This window comes from Aquarana catesbeiana, linkage group LG05, assembly GCF_042186555.1.
Source record: "Aquarana catesbeiana isolate 2022-GZ linkage group LG05, ASM4218655v1, whole genome shotgun sequence".
Lineage (NCBI taxonomy): Eukaryota > Metazoa > Chordata > Amphibia > Anura > Ranidae > Aquarana > Aquarana catesbeiana.
In genome coordinates, this window is record NC_133328.1 from 404,283,291 (window position 1) to 404,306,237 (window position 22,947).

Sequence of the window (22,947 nt, forward strand, 5' to 3'; positions counted from 1 at the left end):
CAGTTTAAAAGGCTAAAAATAAAACCTATGTGGCTCACGGCCAAAGTTAAAATGGCTATAAATAATAAAAGAGCTTTTAAAAAATATAAAAATGAAGGAACGCTATCATCGTTTAGATGTTACAAAGAATATAACAGAATATGTAAAATATGTAAAGGAAATCAAGGACGCAAAAATTAAAAACGAATGACAGATTGCAAAAGATAGTAGGACAAGTCCCAAAAAAATCTTCAAATATATTAATAGTAAAAAGGTCAGGTCTGAGCATGTAGGCCCTTTACAAAATAATCTAGAGTGCGTGACTGGGGACAAAGAGAAGGCAAATTTATTAAATACGTTCTTCAGCTCTGTGTATACAAAGGAGCATGGGGGAGCTCATGTCCATAATGGGGGTGGTAGTGACACAGACCCAAATGATCCACATAAGCTCAAAAGTGATATGGTCCAGAAATATTTAGACAGAATAAAGGTGGATAAAGCACTTGGACCAGATGGCATCCACCCACGGATCCTAAAAGAATTTAGCTCTGTCATTTCAAGGCTATTGTTTCTAATATTTATGGACTCGTTAATGACTGGAATGGTACCACCATATTGGCACAGAGCCAATGTGGTGCCCATATTTAAAAAGGGATCAAAGTCTATGCCAAGTAACTAAAGACCTGTTGGTTTAACTTCTATAGCTGGGAAGATACTGGAGAGTTTAATAAAAGACCTTTATAGATGAGTTCTTGCTGGAAAAAAATATTTTAAGCAACAGACAGCATGGATTCATGAAAGACAGAAGTTGTCAAACAAACCACATTTCTTTTTATGAGGAGGTAAGTAAAACCTTGGACAGAGGGGTGGCTGTGAACGTGGTATACTTGGATTTTACAAAAATGTTTGACACAGTTCCCCACACACGGCTCATCTGTAAGGTAAAGTCTTCAGGCTTGGAAAGATCAATTTGTAAATGGATAGAAAACTGGCTAAAAGACAAGATTCAGAGAGTAGTGGTTAATGACTTACTCTAAATGGTCTAAGGTTATCAGTGGTGTACCCCAAGGTTCAGTGTTGAGACCCTTACTTTTTAATACCTTTATAAATGATTTAGGGTCTGGGATTAAAAGTACCTTTTCTGTCTTTGCATATGACTCTAAGCTATACAGTGGAATAACGTCCTTACAAGCCGCCCTCAATGCACTGTCTAATAGGGCAACTAAGTGGCAAAGGAGGTTTAATGTTGATAAATGTAGTTATACACTTGGGGGCTAAGAATATGCATGCATCATACATACTAGGGGGAGTACAATTGGGGGAATCAATGGTGGAGAAGGATCTGGGGGTTTTGGTAGATCATAAGCTGAATAATAGCTTGCAAATGCCAAGCTGCGGTTTCCAAAGAGAGCAAAGTCCTTTCTTGTATTAAGAGAGGTATGGACTCGAGAGAGAAATATCATTTTGCCCTTGTACAAATCATTAGTATAACCTTATCTGGAATATGCAGTTCAGTTTTGGGCACCAGTTCTCAAAAAGGATATCTGGGAACTGGAGAAAGTGTAGAGAAGGGCAACCAAAGTGATAAGAGGCATGGAGGAGCTCGGCTATGAGGAAAGATTAGAGGATCTTAATTTATTCCCTCTTGAGAAGAGGAGATTAAGGGGAGGATATGATCAACATGTACAAATACATAAGTGGTCCATATAGTGAACTTGGTGTTGAAAATAACCTGTTCACAGCGCTTCACTTTTCCCACGATTTTTGAAATGTTCTAGCCTAATTCCAAAATGGAATAAATCCATTTTTTTCCTCAAACTTCTACAAACAATACCCCATAATGACAATGTGAAAGAAGTTTGAAATCTTTGCAAGTTTATTCAATATAAAAAAAGAAAAAAAAAATTACAAGTACATAAGTATTCACAGCCTTTGCTCAATACTTTGTTGAAGCACCTTTGGCACCAATTACAGCCTCAAGTCTTTTTGAGTATGATGCTACAAGTTTGGCACACCTATTTTTGAGCAGTTTCTCCCATTCTTCTTTGCAGGACCTCTCAAGCTCCATCAGGATGGATGAGGGGCGTTGGTGCACAACCATTTTCAGATCTCTCCTGAGATGTTCAGTCAGGTTAAATTCTGGGCTCTGGCTGGGCCACTCAAGGACATTTACAGAGTTGTCCTGTAGCCAATCCTTTGTTATCTTGACTGTGCGCATAGGGTCATTGTCCTGTTGGAAGATGAGCCTTCACCTCAGTCTGAGATCCAGAGTGCTGTGGAGCAGGTTTTCATCAAGAATGTCTCTGTGCAATACTGCATTGAACTTTCCCTCGATCCTGACTAGTCCACCAGTTACTGCCGCTGAAAAACATCCCCACAGCATGATGCCGCCACCACCATGCTTCATTGTAGGGATGGTATTGGCCAGGTGATGAGCTTTACTTGCATTGTAATTTTATTTTTGTTATTAGTACTTTAACCACTTCCCGCCCGCCATAAAGCAGAATGACTGCCGGAAAGTGGTTGTATTATCCTGACTTGATGTGTCATATGATGTCCAGCAGGATAAGCCGCTAGCACGCGCCCAGTGGTGTGGGGTGTCAGTCTGACACACTGCATCTCCGATCTTGGTAAAGAGCCTATGACGTAGGCTCTTTACCATGTGATAGCTTTGCCCAATCACAGCTCATCACATGGTAACCAGGAAGTGCCGTTTATCGGCTTTTCCTCTACTCTCGTCTGTCAGTGCTGATCACCTGCTCTCCTGATGGGGGGGGGGGGGGGGTCTGTGCTTGATAATCAGCGTATTGATTATTGGTGCAGACCCATCGAGGATGCCCACTGGAGACCACCAGGTATGCCCACTAGAGCCAAAAAGTGCCCATTAGGAATGGCCATCAGTGATGACTGCCAGTGCCTCCTGATCAGTGCCAATTAGTGCCACCCATGAGTGCCCATCAGTGCCGCCTATGAGTGGCCATTGGTGCCACCTATCAGTGCTGCATATCAGTGCTGCATATAAGCGCCTCATCAGTGCCAATTAGTACTGCCTTGTCAGTGCAGCCTCATCCGTGCTCATCGGTGAAGGAGAAAACTTACTTATTTACATTTTTTATTTGTAGTGCAAAAAATAAAAATCCCAGTGGTGATCAAATACCACCAAAAGAAAGCTCTAGTTGTTGGGAAAAAAGATAAAACTTTTGTTAGTATACAGTGTTGCATGACACTGCAATTGTCATTCAAAATGCGGCAGCGCTGAAAATTGGACTCGGCAGGAAGGGTGTGAAAGTGCCCTGTTTTGAAGTTGTTAAAGCGGTGTTCCACCCAAAAAAAAAAAACTAAATGTTAGCAGCTACACATACTGCAGCTTCTGGCTTTTAACAATAGGACTCTTACCTGTCCTGGAGTCCAGTGATGTCGGCACCGCAGCTGATGTTACTTCCAGGCTCCAGGAAGTGGGAACAGGATACCTGTCCCCCTTCCTCCCTACCAAAAGTTGCCAATTGTGGTACTGGAGGGGGAAAGGAGACAAATGATCAGAAGTTACACTTTTGGGTGGAACTCCGCTTTAAGTGGTAATACACATGATTCAGGTGCATGTATAATAATGTTTTTTTTTTTTTTTTAGAGGATTTTGATCCATTTTATTTCACTTAATTTAAGTACATGAATGTATCACCCACAGCAGCTTTTTTCATCTTTAGGTCTGTCAGAACTCTAAAGAGTGTCTTAGACACACTTTATGAATTCCCCCAAATGTTTCCAAACACACTTTACAAACAAAAGGTAGGAATTAGTATTGACTTCAAAAATCACAGCATTGCCTAAATTTAGAAATTGGGACAGCCAATTGGCCTTATAAAATACATAATAGATGTTAGATGATTGTGCTTAGAAGCTTACCTTTAGTGTTTCTGGGAGCAATTATTTGTTAAGTAATGCTGATAGAACTGTAATAAAACATTTAACAAAATGGTATATTGAGCATAGTTTTTCCTTTATATGGTATTTGTGCAATTGGCATTGCTATAAACAAAACATTAATATAGCTGGTACAGTTCCATGTACTGTTATTAAATACTGAAGTGTAGAAATTGCAGCAGCCACAAATCAAATGACCTAATAAATCAGCACTTTGTGACATGGTTATACATTTACAGCTCAGAATTTTTAACATTTGCGATTACACAGCCACATCTTTTAAACAGAAACTAAAACAAATCAGTGCTTGTGTAAGGCACACACAAAAAAAAAATGCTTGATGTTCCTACTAATCTCGCAACGCTTACATAATAGCCTTCCTGGAGGCAGCTGAATAGCATTTAAGTGTAATTTCACTCTTCCCCTCTCCAAGCATAATGAACATTGGTCCCTGATTGAATGAAATCTGAAGGAAAATTAATTTGCAGCACGCCGCCAAGGCAAAGCTGTGAGTTGCTACTCTGAACAGCACGACGCAGACACTACATCCATTTTCACAGACAAAAACACTGTGCACTGTCTGTCTTCATCACCCCACACAGATGCAGCATTTCTAGGAGGTAAACAGTTATTAGCATGTTGAAGGAAGAGAATATCAAAGGCAAAAAATGAACATAAAGAGCTAATTGCTACTAAGAAATGCACAGTGTGATTTAGAATTGGTGTCATACAGGTGGAGGATTATAGGACTTAGTGGAGATGAGACTACTCTATGAACCATGTAAATGTTAATTCACAAGCCATGTGTGTCCTCTGGGCACTCTGGTTGTTTTCCAATTTTTTTAAACATGCTAATACTGCCCACACAGGTAGATGCAAGATTTCTGAAAATGTGTACAATACAAAATACCCCAGTAGTCGGCCCTGCTGATCAACAAGGGGGGTCTATTTATTACCTGTTTCTGACATTTGTTTAAAGGTCTCACTCAGTTGTTATCTAATGTAATGCTATAACTTTTAAACTGTAACGCAACCCTTAGACCTCTTTCACGTAGAGGAGGTTTTCAGGCGTTTTAGCGCCAGAAATAGCACCTGAAAACCGCCTCCCATTAATTTCAGTGTGACTTTTCACACTGGAGCGGTGCGCTTGCGGGACGTTAGGAAAAGTTCTGCAAGCAGCATCTTTGGGAGCAGTTTGTATATAGCGCTGCCAAAACGCCCTGCCCATTGAAATGAATGGGCAGTGCTTCCAAAGTGCCTGAAAAGGGTTTCGGAAGTGCAGCATCACGGGCGCTTTTAACCCCTTCGGTCGCTAGTGGGGGTTAAAAGTGCGCCGTTAGCGGGTGAAAGGCACCGCTTAAACAGTGCTAAAGTGCCGCTAAAACGAGCGGCGCTTTAGCGCTAATGCACGGGCGGCCCCAGTGTGAAAGTAGCCTTACAGATGAAGATGGCGCCATCTTAGCCTCTGTTTAGATCTGCAGTTGCCTTGGTGCTGCCCATGTGATCAGCTATGACACCAGCCATTAGAATATTTGCATGCCTTGAATTTACTTGTTTCTGGAAACCATTGAATCAGAGTGTTTAGTCCCATTTTAAGGTTAATTAGGTAAATTGGACATAAGCTTGCTTTTACAGTATCTCACTAAAATGAGTACACCCCTCACATTTTTGAAAATATTTTAATATATCTTTTCATGTGACAGCACTGAAGAAATTACACTTTGCTACAATGTAAAGTAGTGAGTGTACAGCTTGTATAACAGTGTAAATCTACTGTCCCTTCAAAATAAATCAACACACAGCCATTAATGCAGGGGTGTCCAAACTACGGCCCTCCAGCTGTTGCAGAACTACACTTCCCATGAAGCATTGTAAAACTCTGAAATTCACAGACATTACTAGGCATGATGGGAATTGTAGTTCCTGAACAACTGGAGGGCCATAGTTTGGACACCCCTGCATTAATGTCTAAACCGCTGGCAACAAAAATGAGTACACCCCTAAGTGAAAATGTCCAAATTGGGCCCAATTAGCCATTTTTCCTCCACGGTGTCATGTGACTCGTTAGTGTTTCAAGGTCTCAAGCGTAAAAAAATTTGGTGTTATCGCTCTCACTCTCTCATACTGGTCACAGAAATTTCAACATGGCACCTCATCGCAAAGAACTCTCTGAGGATCTGAAAAAAATTACTTTTGCGCTACATAAAGATGGCCTAGGCTATAAAAAGATTGGCAAGACCCTGAAACTGAGCTGCAGCAGGGTGGTCAAGACCATACAGCGGTTTAACAGGACAGGTTACACTCAGAACAGGCCTCGATATGGTCAACCAAAGAAATTGAGTGCACGTGCTCAGCGTCCTATCCAGAGGTTGTCTTTGAGAAATAGATGTATGAGTGCTTCCAGCATTGCTGCAGAGGTTGAAGGGGTGGGGGGTCAGCTTGTCAGTGCTCAGACCATACGCCGCTTGCTGCATCAAATTTTTTGGTTCAGATGGTGTCTAGCGTGTGTGGTGGCAATCAGGTGATGAGTACAAAGACAAGTGTATCTTGCCTACAGTCAAGCATGGTGGTGGGTGTGTCATGGTCTAGGGCTGCATGAGTGCTGCCAGCACTGGAGAGCTACAGTTATTTGAGGGAACCATGAATGCCAACATGTACTGTGACATGCTGAAGCAGAGCATGAGCCCCTCCCTTCAGAGACTGGGCCACAGGGCAGTATTCCAACATAACGACCCCAAACACACCTCCAAGACGACCACTACCTTGCTAAAGAAGCTGAGGGTAAAGGTGATGGACTGGCCAAGCATGTCTCCAAACCTAAATTCTATTGAGCATCTGTGGGGCATCCTCAAACGGAAGGTAGAGGAGCGAAGGTCTCTAACATCCACCAGCTCCGTGATGTTGTCATGGAGGAGTAGAAGAGGACTCCAGTGGCAACCTGTGAAGCTCTGGTGAACTGCATGCCCAAGAGGGTTAAGGCAGTGCTGGAAAATAATGGTGGCCACTCAAAATATTGACACTTTGGGCCCAATTTGGACATTTTCACTTAGGGGTGTACTCACTTTTGTTGCCAGCAGTTTAGACATTAATGGCTGTGTGTTTATTTTGCGGGGACAGCAAATTTACCGTTATACAAGCTGTACACTCACTACTTTACATTGTAGCAAAGTGTAATTTCTTCAGTGTTGTCACATGAAAAGATATAATAAAATATTTACAAAAATTTGAGGGTGTACTCACTTTTTTGAGATACTGTAATTTATAGCTATATATACTGGGAGGAAATTTGCGAAGACTAGAGCAACTGTGCATAGCAACCAATCACCTTGTAGCTTTCTTTTTCAAAGCTTAAAGTGTTACCAAAGGCAATTGTTTTTTAAATAAAAATAATAAACATGTTCTACTCACCTGCTCTGTGCAGTGGTTGAGCGCAGAGCAGCTCTGAACCTCCTCTTCTGGGGTCCCTCGCTGGCGATCTTGGCTCCTCCTCTTTTCTGTGTGACCCCATAGCAGGCTGAAGAGTTCAAGCTTTGTTTCTTACAATATGGAGAATTTTGTTTCTCATGGTCTAAGGGTCCTCCAGGTGCCTTTTGGGAAACTTCAGGTGGACTGTCATGTGCCTTTTACTAAAGAATGGCTTCCGTCTGGCCATTCTACCTTACAAGCCTGATTGGTGGAGTGCTTCAGAGATGGTTGTTCTTTTGGAATGTTCTCCTCTCTCCTCTCTCCAAAGGGAAATGCTGGAGCTCTGTCAGAATGACCATCGTGTTCTTGGTCACCTCCCCGACTAAGGCCCTTCTCCCCGATCGCTCAGTTTGGCCGGGCGGCCCGCTCTAGGAAGAGTCCCAACTGTTCCAAACTACTTACATTTACATACGATAGGGGCCACTGTGCTCATTGGGACCTTCAATGCTGCAGACATTTTTCTTTACCCTTCCGCAGATCTGTGCCTCAATACAAGCCTGTCTCGGAGGTCTACCGACAATTCCTGGGACTTCATGGCTTGGTTTGTACTCTGACATGCCCTGTTACCTGTTGGACCTTACATAGACAGGTGTGTGCCTTTCCAAATCATGCCCAATCAACTGAATTTACCACAGGTGAACGCCAATCAAGTTATAGAAACATCTCAATGATGATCAGTGTAAACAGGATACACTTGAGCTCAATTTTGAATGTCAAGGCAAAGGCTGTGAATACTTATGCACATGTGATTTTTTTTTCGTTTTTTATTTTTAAACAATTTGCAAAGATTGTCTTTCACGTTGTCATTGTGGGATATTGTTTGTAGAATTTTGAGGAAAAGAATGAATTTAATTTTGAAATAAGGCTGTAACATAACAAAATGTGGAAAAAGTGAAGCGCTGTGAATACTTTCCGGATGCACTGCATGTGCATTGGACAGCAATGTTTTTTGGAGTAGTGTGCAAGGGGTATGTCAGATGGATAGAAATCCAGATCACTGCACTTTTCCTTGAGCAGAAGTCAGACTGCTCAGTATGCTGCTAGCAGAGGGTGTTTTACACATCTGCTGCAGCAAATAGGAAGGAAACAAATCAAATAAATGACAGTATTCATTATATGTATGCCACCTAACTGCATCAAAGTTATAAAAATGGAAGGTTCCATTGGTCTTTAAATGGTGTGTGGCTTCACAGATATGTGAAATTGCACACACAGAGCAACATTATTAACATGTTTAAAAAAATGGGTCCCTTTTGCTAGTTGATACATTTATATATTCATATATAAAACATATATTTGATACATACAATGGATTACCAGAAACATGTATACAATGTATCAGTTCGTGTTTTCTGTATTTCTGCTAACACATAAAGTGTGTGTTCAAACCTTACCTAAAATTTACCAAACAAAAACTCCCTCTCTAGAGCATGTCCACCTAATTCCTGTCCTGAGAAACCACTACTCCCTGTGGCCTCATCACCAAACTTGCAGGGGCACCTGCTTAGGAGTTCAGTTCCTGTTGACCTGGGGATACCACCCAGAACTACATCTCACAAGAGCCCTTTGTGACACACTGAGGTTGATTTACTAAAATTAGAGCGTGCAAAATCTGGTGCACCTGAGCATGGTAGCCAATCGGGGAAAAAAGGGTGATAGGGGGCGCTAAGTAAAAAAATTAAAAACCCTTCTATGACCATATGACATGGAAATAAATTGAACATGTGCTTAAAGGTGCAACAATAAACTTTGCAACAAAAATACACCAAAGGTTAAAGTAAACTTGTGCTTATAGTGCACTATATACACTTATATATGATAAGAAAAAAGTGATCAAAAGTGATTGATAGACCCCAACTAGGGTTGTCCCGATACCGATACTAGTATCGGTATCGGCACCGATACCGAGCATTTGCCCAAGTACTTGTACTCGGGCAAATGCTCCCGATGCTTCCCCCGATACCTGGAAGACAGCTGTGATCGGCGCGTGGGGGAGTTACAAGATTCTCCCCTAGTGGCTTTCAGCTGCTTTAGTGACATACAGCGGTGATCGGTCACCGCTGACTGTCACTGCATCCTCCTCCATGCCCCCTCCTTTCCTCTGTCCCCCTCCGTTCCTCTCTCCTTCCCTGTGTCTCTCCGCTGTCCCCCTCCGTTCCTCTCTCCTTCCCTGTGTCTCTCCGCTGTCCCCTCCGCTCCTCTCTCCTTCCCTGTGTCTCTCCGCTGTCCCCTCCGTTTCTCTCTCCTTTTCTGTCCCCCTCCGCTGTCCCCTCCGTTCCCCTCTTCTTCTCTGTCCCCCTCCATTCTCCCCCTCCGTTCCGCCGTCCTCCTCCTCCTTCCTTTGTGAATAGACAGAGTCAGCTGACTCTGTCCATTCACATAACTGAAACATTGTAATCTCCTGTGATTACGATGTCTCAGTTTATGAATGGAGAGGAGCCGCTGTCTTCTCTCCATTCATTCTCAGTGCAGCTGAGGCTGTAGAGAAAGGGACTGGGGAATCTCTATCCTCTTTCTCTGTCTCAAGGGGGAGATATCAGAGGTCTGTTAAGACCCCTGATATCTCACCAAAGCCCCCCAATGGGGCTGATTAAAAAAAAAACAAACAAAAAAAAAAACAAAACATATAAAGACTAAAAAAAATATTATTGTAAAAAATAAAAATTGTAAAAAAAAAAAAAAACACGCACACACATACACCGTTCAACCAGTCCCCCCCCCCCCCCCCCCAAAAAAAAAAGAAAACACTGTTAAAAAAAAAAAACACTGTCACGCGACATTAAAAAAAAAGTATCGGTATCGGCGAGTACTTGAAAAAAAGTATTGGTACTTGTACTCGGTCCTAAAAAAGTGGTATCGGGACAACCCTAACCCCAACCAAAACACAAGAGGAAATTCCTTCACCATATGTCTTAGTGGACCACCCAATGTGCTCAGAAATAAGAACTGCTCACCAGATAGTTGTGACCTCTTTAGTTAAAAAAAGGTCTAATGCGCTTTTAGGAAATCCTGGAATTGGATGCCCTATGTTACCAGATGGATCTTCAGTATTAGGACCTCCTCTCCACCAATGTTGCCATGTGGAAAGACAAAGGACACTACATAGAGTAATACTGCATTTTATTTTTAAAACTGCATTTACATAAAAGATGTCTGCTTACATTTGTGGGTGCCTAACCTTGCACTGAGGATAGCCTACAAAACTGTATGAGGGAACCGCTTGCCGCTGAGCTCGCGTCCTGTGCTGGCGTGCGCTCCACTCGTGTATAAGGAGAAACCGGAAGCTGGGATCCTTCAAAGGTTTATTCACAGTAAGAGCTGTGAAAATGTGGAAGAGACTCCCTCCAGAGGTGGTTCTGGCCAGCTCAGTAAATTGCTTTAAGAAAGGCCTGCATTCTTTCCTAAATGCACATACGATAACTGGGTACTTACATTTATTGGTAAAGTTGATCCACGGAAAATCCGATTGCCTCTCTGGGATCAGGAAGGAGTTTTTTTTCCCCTGCTGTAGCAAATTAGATCCTGCTTTTCTGGGGGGTTTTCCGCCTTCCTCTGGATCAACTGTGAGTATAGGATTGGGTATATGGTATTGTATGATATTTTTTATTTTATTTATTATTATTTTTTATGGTTGAACTAGATGGACTTGTGTCTTTTTTTCAACCTGACTAACTATGGATCCGGAAGTGACGTGAAGGGAAGCCCCTCGACGTGTGTTTTGCAGTTAATACGTCATCAGGAAGCGTACTGGTCACTGAGCATGCTCGCTCTATATGGCTGGGAAGTGGCTGTGATTGGTGGAGCTTCGTATCTCCACCCTCCACTCTCACAATGTTATTACTCAGCTCTCCATTGGTTACAATACATTATGCCTTACTCGCTATTATGGCAGCAAACGATTCCCCCGCACCAGTCCCCGAGCTTGTGATTGCAGCAGAAAAATAGTTATGCGTTCAAAAATGACAATATAATACATCACCAAATCTGCTCATACCAAAGACGAGAATTATAGCAGACACAATATTATTAGTATAATAATTGCAATAAAAATTTAAAAAAAAATAAAAATGAAATAATAAAAATATTTTGAACGTCATAATGTGGGGTTAAATAATATACACAAACCAGTCATTTAATAAACCCCAAAAAATGTTATTCAAAAATAAATAAATAATAAAAATGGGAAATAGGGAATAAAGGTTATTGATTTGTGGAAATTGTCCTATGATTGACAGATGTTGTTTTTACTCAGTCAAAAAACTATTTAAATTCAACTCAATGTTCATACCTGCTGGTTGCGTAGTACCAAATCAGTATAACCACTGAGTTTCATTCTTGGAGACCGCTTGTTTGAGATGCATACCTCTCCAATGTTTGGATATCTTATCATTCCTGGAGAAGGTTAACAACCTTGGGTCCCTATTATGAAATATTCTAAAATGTTTGGGGAATCCTTTGACAATATTAGTAATGTGTTTGTTGATCCTGGTACATAGTTTACATGTGGTGCTGCCCACTTTTGCTTGGGACAGGCAAGTAATTAATTACTTAATTTTGTGTTCTTGTTGATTTACTATAGATTGAAACCTGTCTATCGTTTTGTTTTTTCTTTTAGTAGTTTTGCAAGCTTTGCATCTAGTACAGTTTGGTATTAGTTAGAAGTGAGTCTTCATCCATGGCAGATATTTTGTTTTTACAACCTTCTAATTCCTTGAGATTATATCCCTTTTCCCTAAACTCGGTTGTGAGAATGACTGATTGGATGTTAAAATCCTCCAAACTATCACAATTCCTCCTCACTCGCTTAAACTGGCTTTTGGGTATCCCCCTAAGCCATTGTGGGTGATGGCAACTCTGAATGGGTACGTATCCGTTTCTGTCCAATTCTTTAAAAAAAGTTTTGGTTGTTATTTTATTTTGTTTCTTTGTAAGTACAAAATCCAGGTACTTAACTGCCTCTATGTGGCATTCTGCTTTGAATTTCAAACCACATACATTGGTATTTAGCATCCCTATAAATGAATCTTAACTATCTTTAGAGCCCTCCCACAATAACACAATATCATCGATGTATGTCTTATAAAATAAGAGCTTCTCCCATTTATTAGCGTATATATTTTCTTCTTTCCATTTATTAAGCACCAAGTTAGCCACACTGGGGGCATAACATGCCCCCATGGCTACTCCCTTTGCTTGTAATACTGGTTTTGAAACCAAAAATAATTATTGCCCATCACCATTTTTAACCCCTCAATCAAAAAATGGATTTGCACCTTCTTATGTGGGGATTGATGTTTCAAGGTCCTTTTTGGGCTGCTTTCAGACCATCAAGTTTGTTGATATTGGTATAACTGTAACCAATGTAGTGTTAGGGCTAACTTCCACATTAAATTAAATATTAATAAGTTCTCTGCTATCCTTGAGATATGATTTTCCGTGTTTGACCAATGGTTTCAAATAAATATCTAGATATTCACCCACTCCGGAATATAGGGAATCAATCCCACTGATGATAGGCCTTCCAGGCGGGTGATCTCTAGATTTGTGCACTTTGGGGATTATATACTTTACTCGTATTCTGGGAGCTTGTGGGATCAAATATTTGGCCTCTTATTTATATAAAATATTTAATTTAATGCCTTTACCCACTTAATGAGTTCCATTTATAATTTGGTTGTAGGGTCTGATTTCAATTTTTTATATGTAGCATTATCTGACAGTAGTCTAAGTACCTCAAGATTATAGTTCTCTTCAGTGAGTATTACTAGCCCTCCCCCCTTATCTGCTGGTTTCACTACATTGTCTTTCCTTTTTTTTTTTCCAATTGTTTAATTCCTTCCCATATCATTTCATTTTTCAAATTTTTTATTCTCAATTGTTTGACCTCATCCTTGCTTAGGTGTTTGAATACCTCAATAAAGTGATGTGTGCCTTTCTTGGGGTTGAATACTGAATTATTCTTTAATCCGCGATGTACAAACTCCTGTTCCCCAGTGGCTACTGGGGGGAGATTGGGTAAGCTTGCAAAATGTTTTTTTTTTTATATTGCGTTTTCTCACACATTTTTCAGTATCAATAAAAGCCTTGAACTTGTCAAGGTTCCTATCTGGTGTAAATTTTAATCCTTTAGGTAGGACCTCCATCTCATCCTCTGAGAAATCGACCCCTGCTAAGTTGAAAAGACCCATATCTAGTCCCGTTTTTTTTCCTTTTCTCTCTCCCCTTCCTCCTCTTTTTCCTCTCTTTCTGTATGGTCCCTTGTATATTGTTGGGAAGGTGGGGGTGGGGCCTGATATGGTTCCCTCTGTTCCCTCCAACCCCCGATGGTAGTAATTCTGATAGGGTGCTGGTCTACCGCTAAAGTTATCCCAATATCCACCTCTCGGAGGCCGGGGTGGGTAATGATTCCGACCATAGTCATACTGGCCTTGATGTTCTGAGGTATGATTCCTCAGAGGTGCGAACCTATTATGAGTAACGACAGAATATTGAGGGGTATGTGGATGGTGATTTGTATTATTTTTAGGTTTATTTTGAACTTTATTATCTTTTTTGCTTTGGGCTACATTACTTGTCTGAGATGCATTGGTCATCTGAGCTATGGCATTGTGTATCTGTATTTCTCTCTCAACTGAGGATTCTTTTAGATCCTGGGGGGTTGTATCTCTTCCTGCCATTTGTAAACTTTGTTATCACTAAAATTTTTAACCAGTTGCCGACCGCCGCATGCCAATATATGTCGGCACAATGGCAGTGGTGGGCAAATGGGCGTACCTGTACGTCCCCTTTAAGAGCCGGGGATAGCAGGCACGCGCACTGGCCGCGTACAGCGTGACCGTGCCTGCAGAACCGGCGGACTCAATGTCTCCCGGCGATCGTGTCACGGAGCCTCAGAACAGGGAAGTGCCTATGTAAACAAGGCACTTCCTCATTCTGGCTTGTGTCATGACAGAGATCACTGCTCTCTGTCATCGAGAGCAGTGATCGCTGTCATGTGACTAGTAGCCCATCACTTCCTAGGACACACTTAACCCCTTCATCGCCCCCTAGTGGTTAACCCCTTCACTGCCAGTGTAATTTACACAGTAATGCATGCATTTTTATAGCACTGATTGCTGTATAAATGACAATGGTCCTAAAATAGTGTCAGAAATGTCCGATGTGTCCGCCATACCGTTGCAGTCCCGATAAAAATCACAGATCACCGCCATTACTAATAATAAAAAAAAATAATAAAAATGCCATAAAATTATCCCCTATTTTGTAAACACTATAACTTTTGCGCAAACCAATCAATATACGCTTATTGCGATTTTTTGTTTTTACCACAAATATGTAGAAGAATACATATTGGCCTAAACTGAGGAAAAAAATTGTTTTTTTTATATATTTTTAGGGGATATTTATTATAGCAAAAAGTAAAAAATAATGTTTTTTTTCAAAATTGTCACTCTTTTTTTGTTTATAGCGCAAAAAATAAAAAACGCAGAAGTGATCAAATACCACCAAAAGAAAGCTTTCTTAGTGGGAAAAAAAGGATGTCAATTTTGTTTGGGTGCAACATCGCTCGACCGTGCAATTGTCAGTTAAAGCGACGCAGTGCAGAATCGCAAAAAGTGGCCTGGTCAGGAAGGGGGTAAAATATTCCGGGGCTGAAGCGGTTAAGATCCCTTTGATATTTTCAAATCTGGAATTTTAGATTCTAATAAAAAGGTTTTTGTGTGCCTTCTTTTGATCATAAGTTGCATGAGTTTTTGTTCACATGCATTGAATAATTCATCCAAAAGGCTTAAATCCTCTATGCCACAGGTGACAAACACAAGGCCCGTGGGCCAAATCCAGCAGCCTCCGGCACTACCTCCTTTTTTTCACCGCTTAGTTTTTCTCTTCCAGGTATCCCAGGCAACAAGGGAAAACATCCCACCCTCAGTCCCGCGAGCGGCACAAGATTCTATTAGCGCATGCGCGGCCGGTCGGTCGGTCTTCATAAGAACAAGAGTAAGCGTGCTGTCTCCGCCTCCACCCCCACCTCCGCTCTGTCTCCACTCCTGCCTCAGCTTTGTCTCAGCCTCTGATGCCACTCTGTCTCCGCCTCCGCTCTGTCTCCACCCCGCCTCAGCTTTGTCTCAGACTCCAATGCCACTCTGTCTCCGCCTCCCCCCCGCCTCCGCTCTCTCACCTCCCCATTCCCTCCAGCGACTCCGGCTTTTTTGCATGCACGGTCAGCCCAGCATAGTGGCAGAGATTGCTGACAGCTGGGTTTTTTTTCCCATCAAGCAGGCTGCGTCCTGAGGGCTTTTTAAGCACTTGTGTTGATGAAGTGTGTGCTGCTTATTTTGAAGTGATGGTGAAAAAAAAAAAACATATAGCAAAACTGAGTACTGATACTAAACACAGAGATCCGCCCACAGAGGGAGGTACCATCTATAGCCCAATAAACAGGAAACTACTAGCTATAGCCCAATACAAAGGGAGGGAGCCGCCTATACGGGGAGGTACCAGAGCTGGGCCAGGTAGGAAGGTAGGAGAGAGTACAGATGTGAGGAAACTTTGGGCGCAATCCTAACCCCTGCGCTGTGTACATAGCGCAATCCTGACCCCTGCGCTGTGTACGTAGTGCAATCCTGACCCCTGCGCTGTGTACGTAGCGCAATCCTGACCCCTGCGCTGTGTACGTAGCGCAATCCTGACCCCTGCACTGTGTACGTAGGGCAATCCTGACCCCTGCACTGTGTACGTAGGGCAATCCTGACCCCTGCACTGTGTACGTAGGGCAATCCTGACCCCTTCACTGTGTACGTAGCGCAATCCTGACCCCTGCACTCTGTACGTAGTGCACCTCTGACTCCCTGCACTCTGTACGTAGCACACCCCTCACTCCCTGCACTCTGTATGTAGCGCACCCCTTAAAATCCATGCACTCTGTAGGTAGCGCATCCCTGAATCCCTGCACTCTGTACATAGCACACCCCTGAATCCCTGCCCTCTGTACGTAGCACACTGCTGAACCCTGCACTCTGTACGTAGCATAATCCTGAACTCTGCACTCAACCTTTGAGGGCAACCACACTGCTGATGTGGCCCTCAAAAAAATTGAGTTTGACACCCCTGCTCTATGCCGTCATTTGAGCTGACATCCCATCTAACTCTCCTTGGAGTAAGGTTTTTTTTTATATAGGTCTCAAGGGATGCTATGTCCCACCATATTCTTATTTGTTTCTCCATATCATGTTGAAGTTCTTTAAAACCTCTATCTAGGTCCACATTAGGACTAGAATTTTGTTGGAAACATTCTTCTATATTGAATGTCTTACCTTTCATATAGTCAAATATATCCATGGCTGCACATGTGAACCAAGTTTTTTATAAATGAAAAAACTCAACTAAAACAGTGAAAAAAGGGGGGGACCTTGTGCCACACAATACTTAAATACTACCTTTATATAGAAAGCTGCTCCCCAAAACAATGAACAAATCACTGTGCGATTGAAAAAGAGGGTGATACCCTTATATACCCTTATATGACCATATGACATGGAAATAAAGTGAACGTGTGCTTAACGGTGCAACAATAAACTTTCCAACAAAAATCCACCAAAGTTAAAGTAAACTTGTGCTTATAGTGAAATATGTAAACTTGTATATGTTAAGAAAAAATATACGTATATGCTGCTAGCATCACGTTATGTTAAAACAGGAAATGATTAAATGCTAGGCGGAGATTGGTGCCATTTTTGAATAGGGAATATATAGTGGTTGTGTTTTGTTGGTATTGTTTCTAGGAGGCGCCAGATCGGTAGGTGCATCCTGGGTAGCCAGCATGCACTGAATCGCAGAAGAGAGACCCAGCAGGCTTCACACGCCCCATGGTCTAGATCAGTGTTTTTCAACTCCAGTCCTCAAGGCGCCCCAACAGGTCATGTTTTCAGGATTTCCCTCAGATGAAACGGCTGTGGTCATTACTAAGGCAGTGAAACTGATCAAATCACCTGTGCAAAATAATGGAAGATCTGAAAACATGACCTGTTGGGGCGCCTTTAGGACTGGAGTTGAGAAACACTGGTCTAGATGGCCATGCTGTACTGGAGGTAAAATAAGTACGTTTTCAATGCTACACAAAAACAGAACAGGGGACACTTTTGAAGGTCGCTATATGTAAATGAACGAGCGGTGACTATACCTGGGGTAATTTTATCTAAACAAAGAAAAAAAAAAAAACAGCCGGAACTCCACTTTAAAAGCACATTACATTTCTGGCAGATCAACAGGTTCTTTGCAGTGCTTGCAGCGTATTTAAAGGGGTTAAACATAAGTAAATGTTGATGGCTGTGGATGAAGATAAATATTGCTAGCTTAATTATTGGAATATATAACTCTACCTTAAAGAAAAAAATACAGTTATTTATCATGTTTGCCAATTGGAATGACTGTTCATCTAACTGTTGTTAAAGACAATGATTTAAATTGTTCTAATAAAAATTCTGATAACTTTCTCTACAGGAGAGCAAATCATTGCAGAAAAACAGTTTCCTTTCAAAACCAAAATCTTCTGATGCACACAAGACCATCCTACATCTGGCCTGGGGTGACAGTGGAGAACAGATGAAGATACTTTACTTTATTGCAGCAGTTATAGGAGTTTTTATTGCATTTCTAGGAGCAAAAATCATTCACAGCGAGGTTGGAGGAAATTGAATATGGTTTTGTTAGAAAAACTGCAGGAGAACTGAATTATGTTCAGCAAACTACAATTTTGTGTATTTTGGAAGTTTGATTTTTTTATATCTAGGTTTTATCTGTATATTATTTGTACAGATAGCAAAGTGTGCAGATTTTATTTAAGTCCATCTTTCTGGGCAGAGTTTTAGAAACCTGAGCTTTATTCAATGGCTGAACTGTACAGTATGTATTTAAGTAGTATAATGCTGGTCATTTATCACATGCAGGGTGCCAGATCAATCAATACCAGTGTTTTTTGTTCTAGAAACCATTCAACAGAGTGAGAACTAGGGATTGGGTAATTTGATGTCAAAACAAATATTGGTTAAAAAAACATCTTTGTCTCTTTTCCTAAAACTGCTGTCTTTACTAAGTTGCTGCACTAAATTGCCTCCTGATTAAGAACTGCTGATAATTTGTTCATTATTTGCAGTGATAAATTAAAGGAGCAAATAATGCAAAAGTAAAAATCCATTCATTGGTGGCATTTAAAATTGCGTTAATTATATTAATCTCCATTACTATACATTGGCTTTCAGAAATGTCTTACTCCAGGAGATCTCTCTACCTCCAAGAGCTGAATTAATTATGTTTTTTACATAAGTTTATCAGGTATACAAGTCTTCTTCTAGAAATGCTTCCAACAAATGTGTTACTTAAAGTAGAACAAGACCTGCAGATGTCATATGAAACTGTATTGGGACCTTTTTAGTGAATGAGTTGTAGCTGTTTGTGTTAGTTTTCTTTTTATTTTTAATATTTATTCTGCATCCTATTTTAAAATTTTAGTTTGGGCAGAGTAAAACTTTTTTAAGCAAACCATTTGATTTGTTGGGATTTATTTGGTTAAATCTGGACTGGTTCAGCAGGGACTGGCCGAGATTCTAACCATCTTTGGGCAGGCTGAATGTACCCCCATCCCCCCTCCTACCGGAAGAACACAATTGCTTTTCAGGAAGGATTCCCCCATCAATACTGACTGTGTTAATGGGGGAATCGTGCGATTTTCTTTCCTGGAACCCATGCCTGTAGGAAAGAAGATCGCAACATGTATGGCTGGCCTTTGTGCTTTTCACCTAGAAGAAGCAATACATTCAAAACAATACCCTTTGAAATTACAGCATAACACAGGGTTATACATGTGGGGCCTATTATTAAACAACATCTTTATCTGTAATTGACTGTGATCGCCGGTTTTAATTGGCTTTTTGCCTTGGAGGGCTTGCCAATATTGTTTTTAACCTTTATGATGGGTTCTAGAATATAGTTTTTATTGACAGCTGTTGAAAACCTTCAGACAATTTAGTTCTTCAGCGTCACATCCCATAGTAAGCTGTCCACAATAATTTTATAGTGTAATAATTGCCTTTATAAGTTGCATTTTAGTACTCTTCTATAAAACTAATGTTGGCATCAACACATTCCGTTTTCAGCCCTTTACCAGAATACGGTAATAAAAACTTTGCGATTGGCTGAAAATAAAAGAAAATCAATACTTATTATAGACATTTTTATGTTACAGATTTAAAGGGAAAGCCTGTGTATTTTACAGACTGTCCATCAATCTTTGGATAGCTACCAAACCTTATCTTTATGATGAATGTGAATCAAGCTTTTTTTTTTTTTTTTTTTCGGTGCAGTGATAATCCTAAATGAAGACCAACAGGGAATGTCATATGTACTGAAGATGTTAAGGCAAAAAGGCTGGTGAACTGGCAAACTGCATTTGAAATAGACACATTGTGAACTCTATTTGCCAATTAACATAAATTGGTTAGTTTGGATAAATGTATAAATCCTTTAGGTTATCTTCTGCACTGATTTAGTCAATAGTCTTAATCGGTTTACAAAGCTGGATTATTCTGTTTTATTTTAATTACACACAAAGCACAATCATTTATAATAAATTCAAATCTTATTTAGGTCTTTACACAAGTGATTTTGTTGCTCATAGTCCCATTGCCCTGCTTTTTATGTTGAGCTTTTCTTTTCCAAGTAAAATAAAATTTTCAGTATTGTTAAATAACATTTTCAGTATTGTTATTTTCCCAAATAGAAAGCAATGGTGCACAGCAAATCTTCACAGGCAGCCAAATTTCACTTTTCACAAGTACATTAGAGCTTTGGTATTGTTGTTAGAATCAGAAAAAAAATTGGTATGTCCATAGCAAGTAATTATATTGAATACCAGTGGTTAGTTGCCAAATAAATTAGAAAGTGAATGCCAACATCAAATTGGCTGCTCTAAGAATCAGATTTTTGTTTTTCAATGCTATTTATAAATGTGTTTAAAAGAAATGGTACTGAAACTGTCCATCTAATAAATGTCTGATGTTTTCCTGGCATATGTTGGCCAACTGCATGAAATATGTCAGCTGTTCCCCAGGAAAGGGAATCTATGTGTAGGTTAAAAACATTAGAGCTTTTTCATTTGTCTTTACCAATGTGTGGTAAAATGAAAGCTATTGCTTGGAGTAACTTAGGCTGTTACAGAATGTATTGCTGGCATAGTATACTGCCTAGCTGAGTGCAGCTGTATTGGACCATTTCATTGCCTTAAAGTAAAACTAAAGGCAAAACTTTTTTTTATTAGTTTTGGATAGAATGGAGAGTGATTAGAATGCCTGCCAGTTTTCATTGCTTTCTGTGCCCCCATTAAGAAAGCCTTTCTATTTGTCCTGTTTACCATTTTCATTTAAAGTTAAAATAAAAGAAAATCCTAAATTTTGGGTTGTCCCTAAAAAAGTAATAGAGGGGTAATGGGGACACTAGCTCTAATGACCTGGGGGTCCCCAAGAAATTGCCTTAATTTGCAGGGATTTCCTCTCACTTCCTTGACTATGGGACAGAAAGTGAAGGAAAATCTCTGCAACGGGACACAAATGGCAAAAATTAAAATCTGACAGGTTATAACCCTCCCTTGCTCTGTCCAAAATAGAAAAAAAAAAGTTTTCCTAAAGCTCTACTTTAAGTGTTAAGCCAAAGTGTTTTCTTTAGTTTTGGATAGATTAAGGAATGGTTAAAATGGTTGGTTAAAAGAAAGTTCTTTTTTTTTCTGTTGGGGAGATTTCCCTTTTCTTCCTGTCCTGGAGACACAATAAGAAGTTAATTCAGCCATTGTAAAATCAGGGGTAATCTCCCACTTAGCTGTCAATTTAAGGGTTCATGCACAGGGTCAGTTATAGGCATTTTTTATGTCTTGCATAAATCTCTCGGGGAACTGCATATGGCACACACAGCATGCCACTGAAGTGAATGGCTAAATGTGGCCATACTATTGTAAACCCTGCTTTTTTGCATTGGTGGGTACCTGCACACGCATGTCCGAAGTAGAGGTCGACCGATATGGGTCTTTCTCTGGCCGATGCCGATATTTAGAAATCGCGATGGCCGATATATGATGCCGATTTTTTTTTTTTTTTTTTTTCCCCTTCATCTCATAAAATCTAACAGTTAGACCTCTTTCACACTGGGCGTTTTTCAGGCGCTTTTGGGCTAAAAATAGCGCCTGTAAAGTGCCTGCAAAACGGCTCCCCTGCAGTCTCGGTGTGAAAGCCCGAGTGCTTTCACACTGAGGCAATGCGCTGGCAGGATGTTAAAAAAAGTCCGCTGCTCCACCACTCCTGCCCATTTAAATGAATGCGCACCGCTGCCGAAGCGCCTGCGAATGGCACCGCTAAAATGACGATAAAGCGCCGCTAAAACTAGCAGTGTTTTACCGTCAACGCATGCCCGCCCCAGTGTAAGAGCAACCTTAAGTAATAAGTGATACAGAAATTTTTTTACATTTAAACATTTATTAAACAAAACAAACCTCCAATCAGTACACTTGTATGTATAATTTAGATTACAAAAACAAAAAACTACATCTTAAATATTAAATACACAAAAACAGGTAATCAAAACTTTTGGACGAAAAAAAAATGCACTAACTTTATGCTTAGTTTTTTTTAAAAATTCATTAGTGTATTTTTTTTTTTTAAATTGCGTTTAAAAGACCGCTGCGCAAATACCGCGTGACATAAAATATTGCAACAATTGCTATTTTATTCCCTAGGGTCTCTGCTAAAAAAAATATATATATATAATGTTTGGGGGTTTAAAGTGATTTTCTAGCAGAAAATACAGGATTTTTACTTGTAAGCAACAAGCTTCAGAAAAGATTTAGTCTTTAAATGGTTAAACTGAGAGCTTCTACACACAGAGTTCAGTCCATTCATAAGTGTAAACATTGTATCTCTTCAGGTTTTTTTTATCAGATTTGGCAGGCTGCCCAGAGGAGGATAGAAGTTGCTTCACAGAAGACTTCAGGCAATTTACATTGACTTCTAATACAGAAGTCATTTGCAAGTCGCACTGAAGTTATAATCGGCCTTTTTATCAGCACAATCAGCCGATGCCGATTAAATAAAAAACGCCAAATATCGGCTGATACATCGGTCGACCTCTAGTCAGAAGGGTCTTGCAAATGGGAAAAATCATTGGACGCATGCAGGTAATCCCCAAGGCCCAGAAGCATCAGTGTTTACAAGAGTATGACTTTATTCAGCCATTCACTTGAATGGAAGGTTGTATGAAGCACATGTGACTCTCCAGGCGTGAGGAAGCATTGGGAGATTGACGCTAGGTGTTAAAATTGCCTACAATGGCCCATGTGCATGAACCTTAACATGTGTTCTAAACCATCCAAAACTGAAAAAAATGTAGACATGGATACACTTTAATACCCAAAAGCAATTGCTGCTTTGTAATGGAAATGTATTGGAAATGTAATGATCATAATAATGCTGAAAGTTATTACAAATAAACTGTGTGCAAATAAACTTTTAAAAATTAACACCTCAAATGTGTTTTACTTAATGT

At 40.4% G+C, this 22,947-nt stretch overlaps 1 protein-coding gene across 3 annotated transcripts in view; it reads left to right on the plus strand.

Annotated features, from left to right (window-relative positions):
- The window catches only part of CDKAL1 (CDKAL1 threonylcarbamoyladenosine tRNA methylthiotransferase), a 1,191,002-nt gene extending 1,168,081 nt beyond the window's left edge, over positions 1–22,921 (plus strand). For all 3 annotated transcript variants that reach the window (XM_073631142.1, XM_073631141.1, XM_073631143.1), the window contains one exon: positions 17,866–22,921. In XM_073631142.1, coding sequence (XP_073487243.1) covers positions 17,866–18,060 — 195 coding nt within the window. In that variant the 3' untranslated portion in view covers positions 18,061–22,921. The remainder of the gene's footprint in view (positions 1–17,865) is intronic.
- Positions 22,922–22,947: the final 26 nt, after the last annotated feature.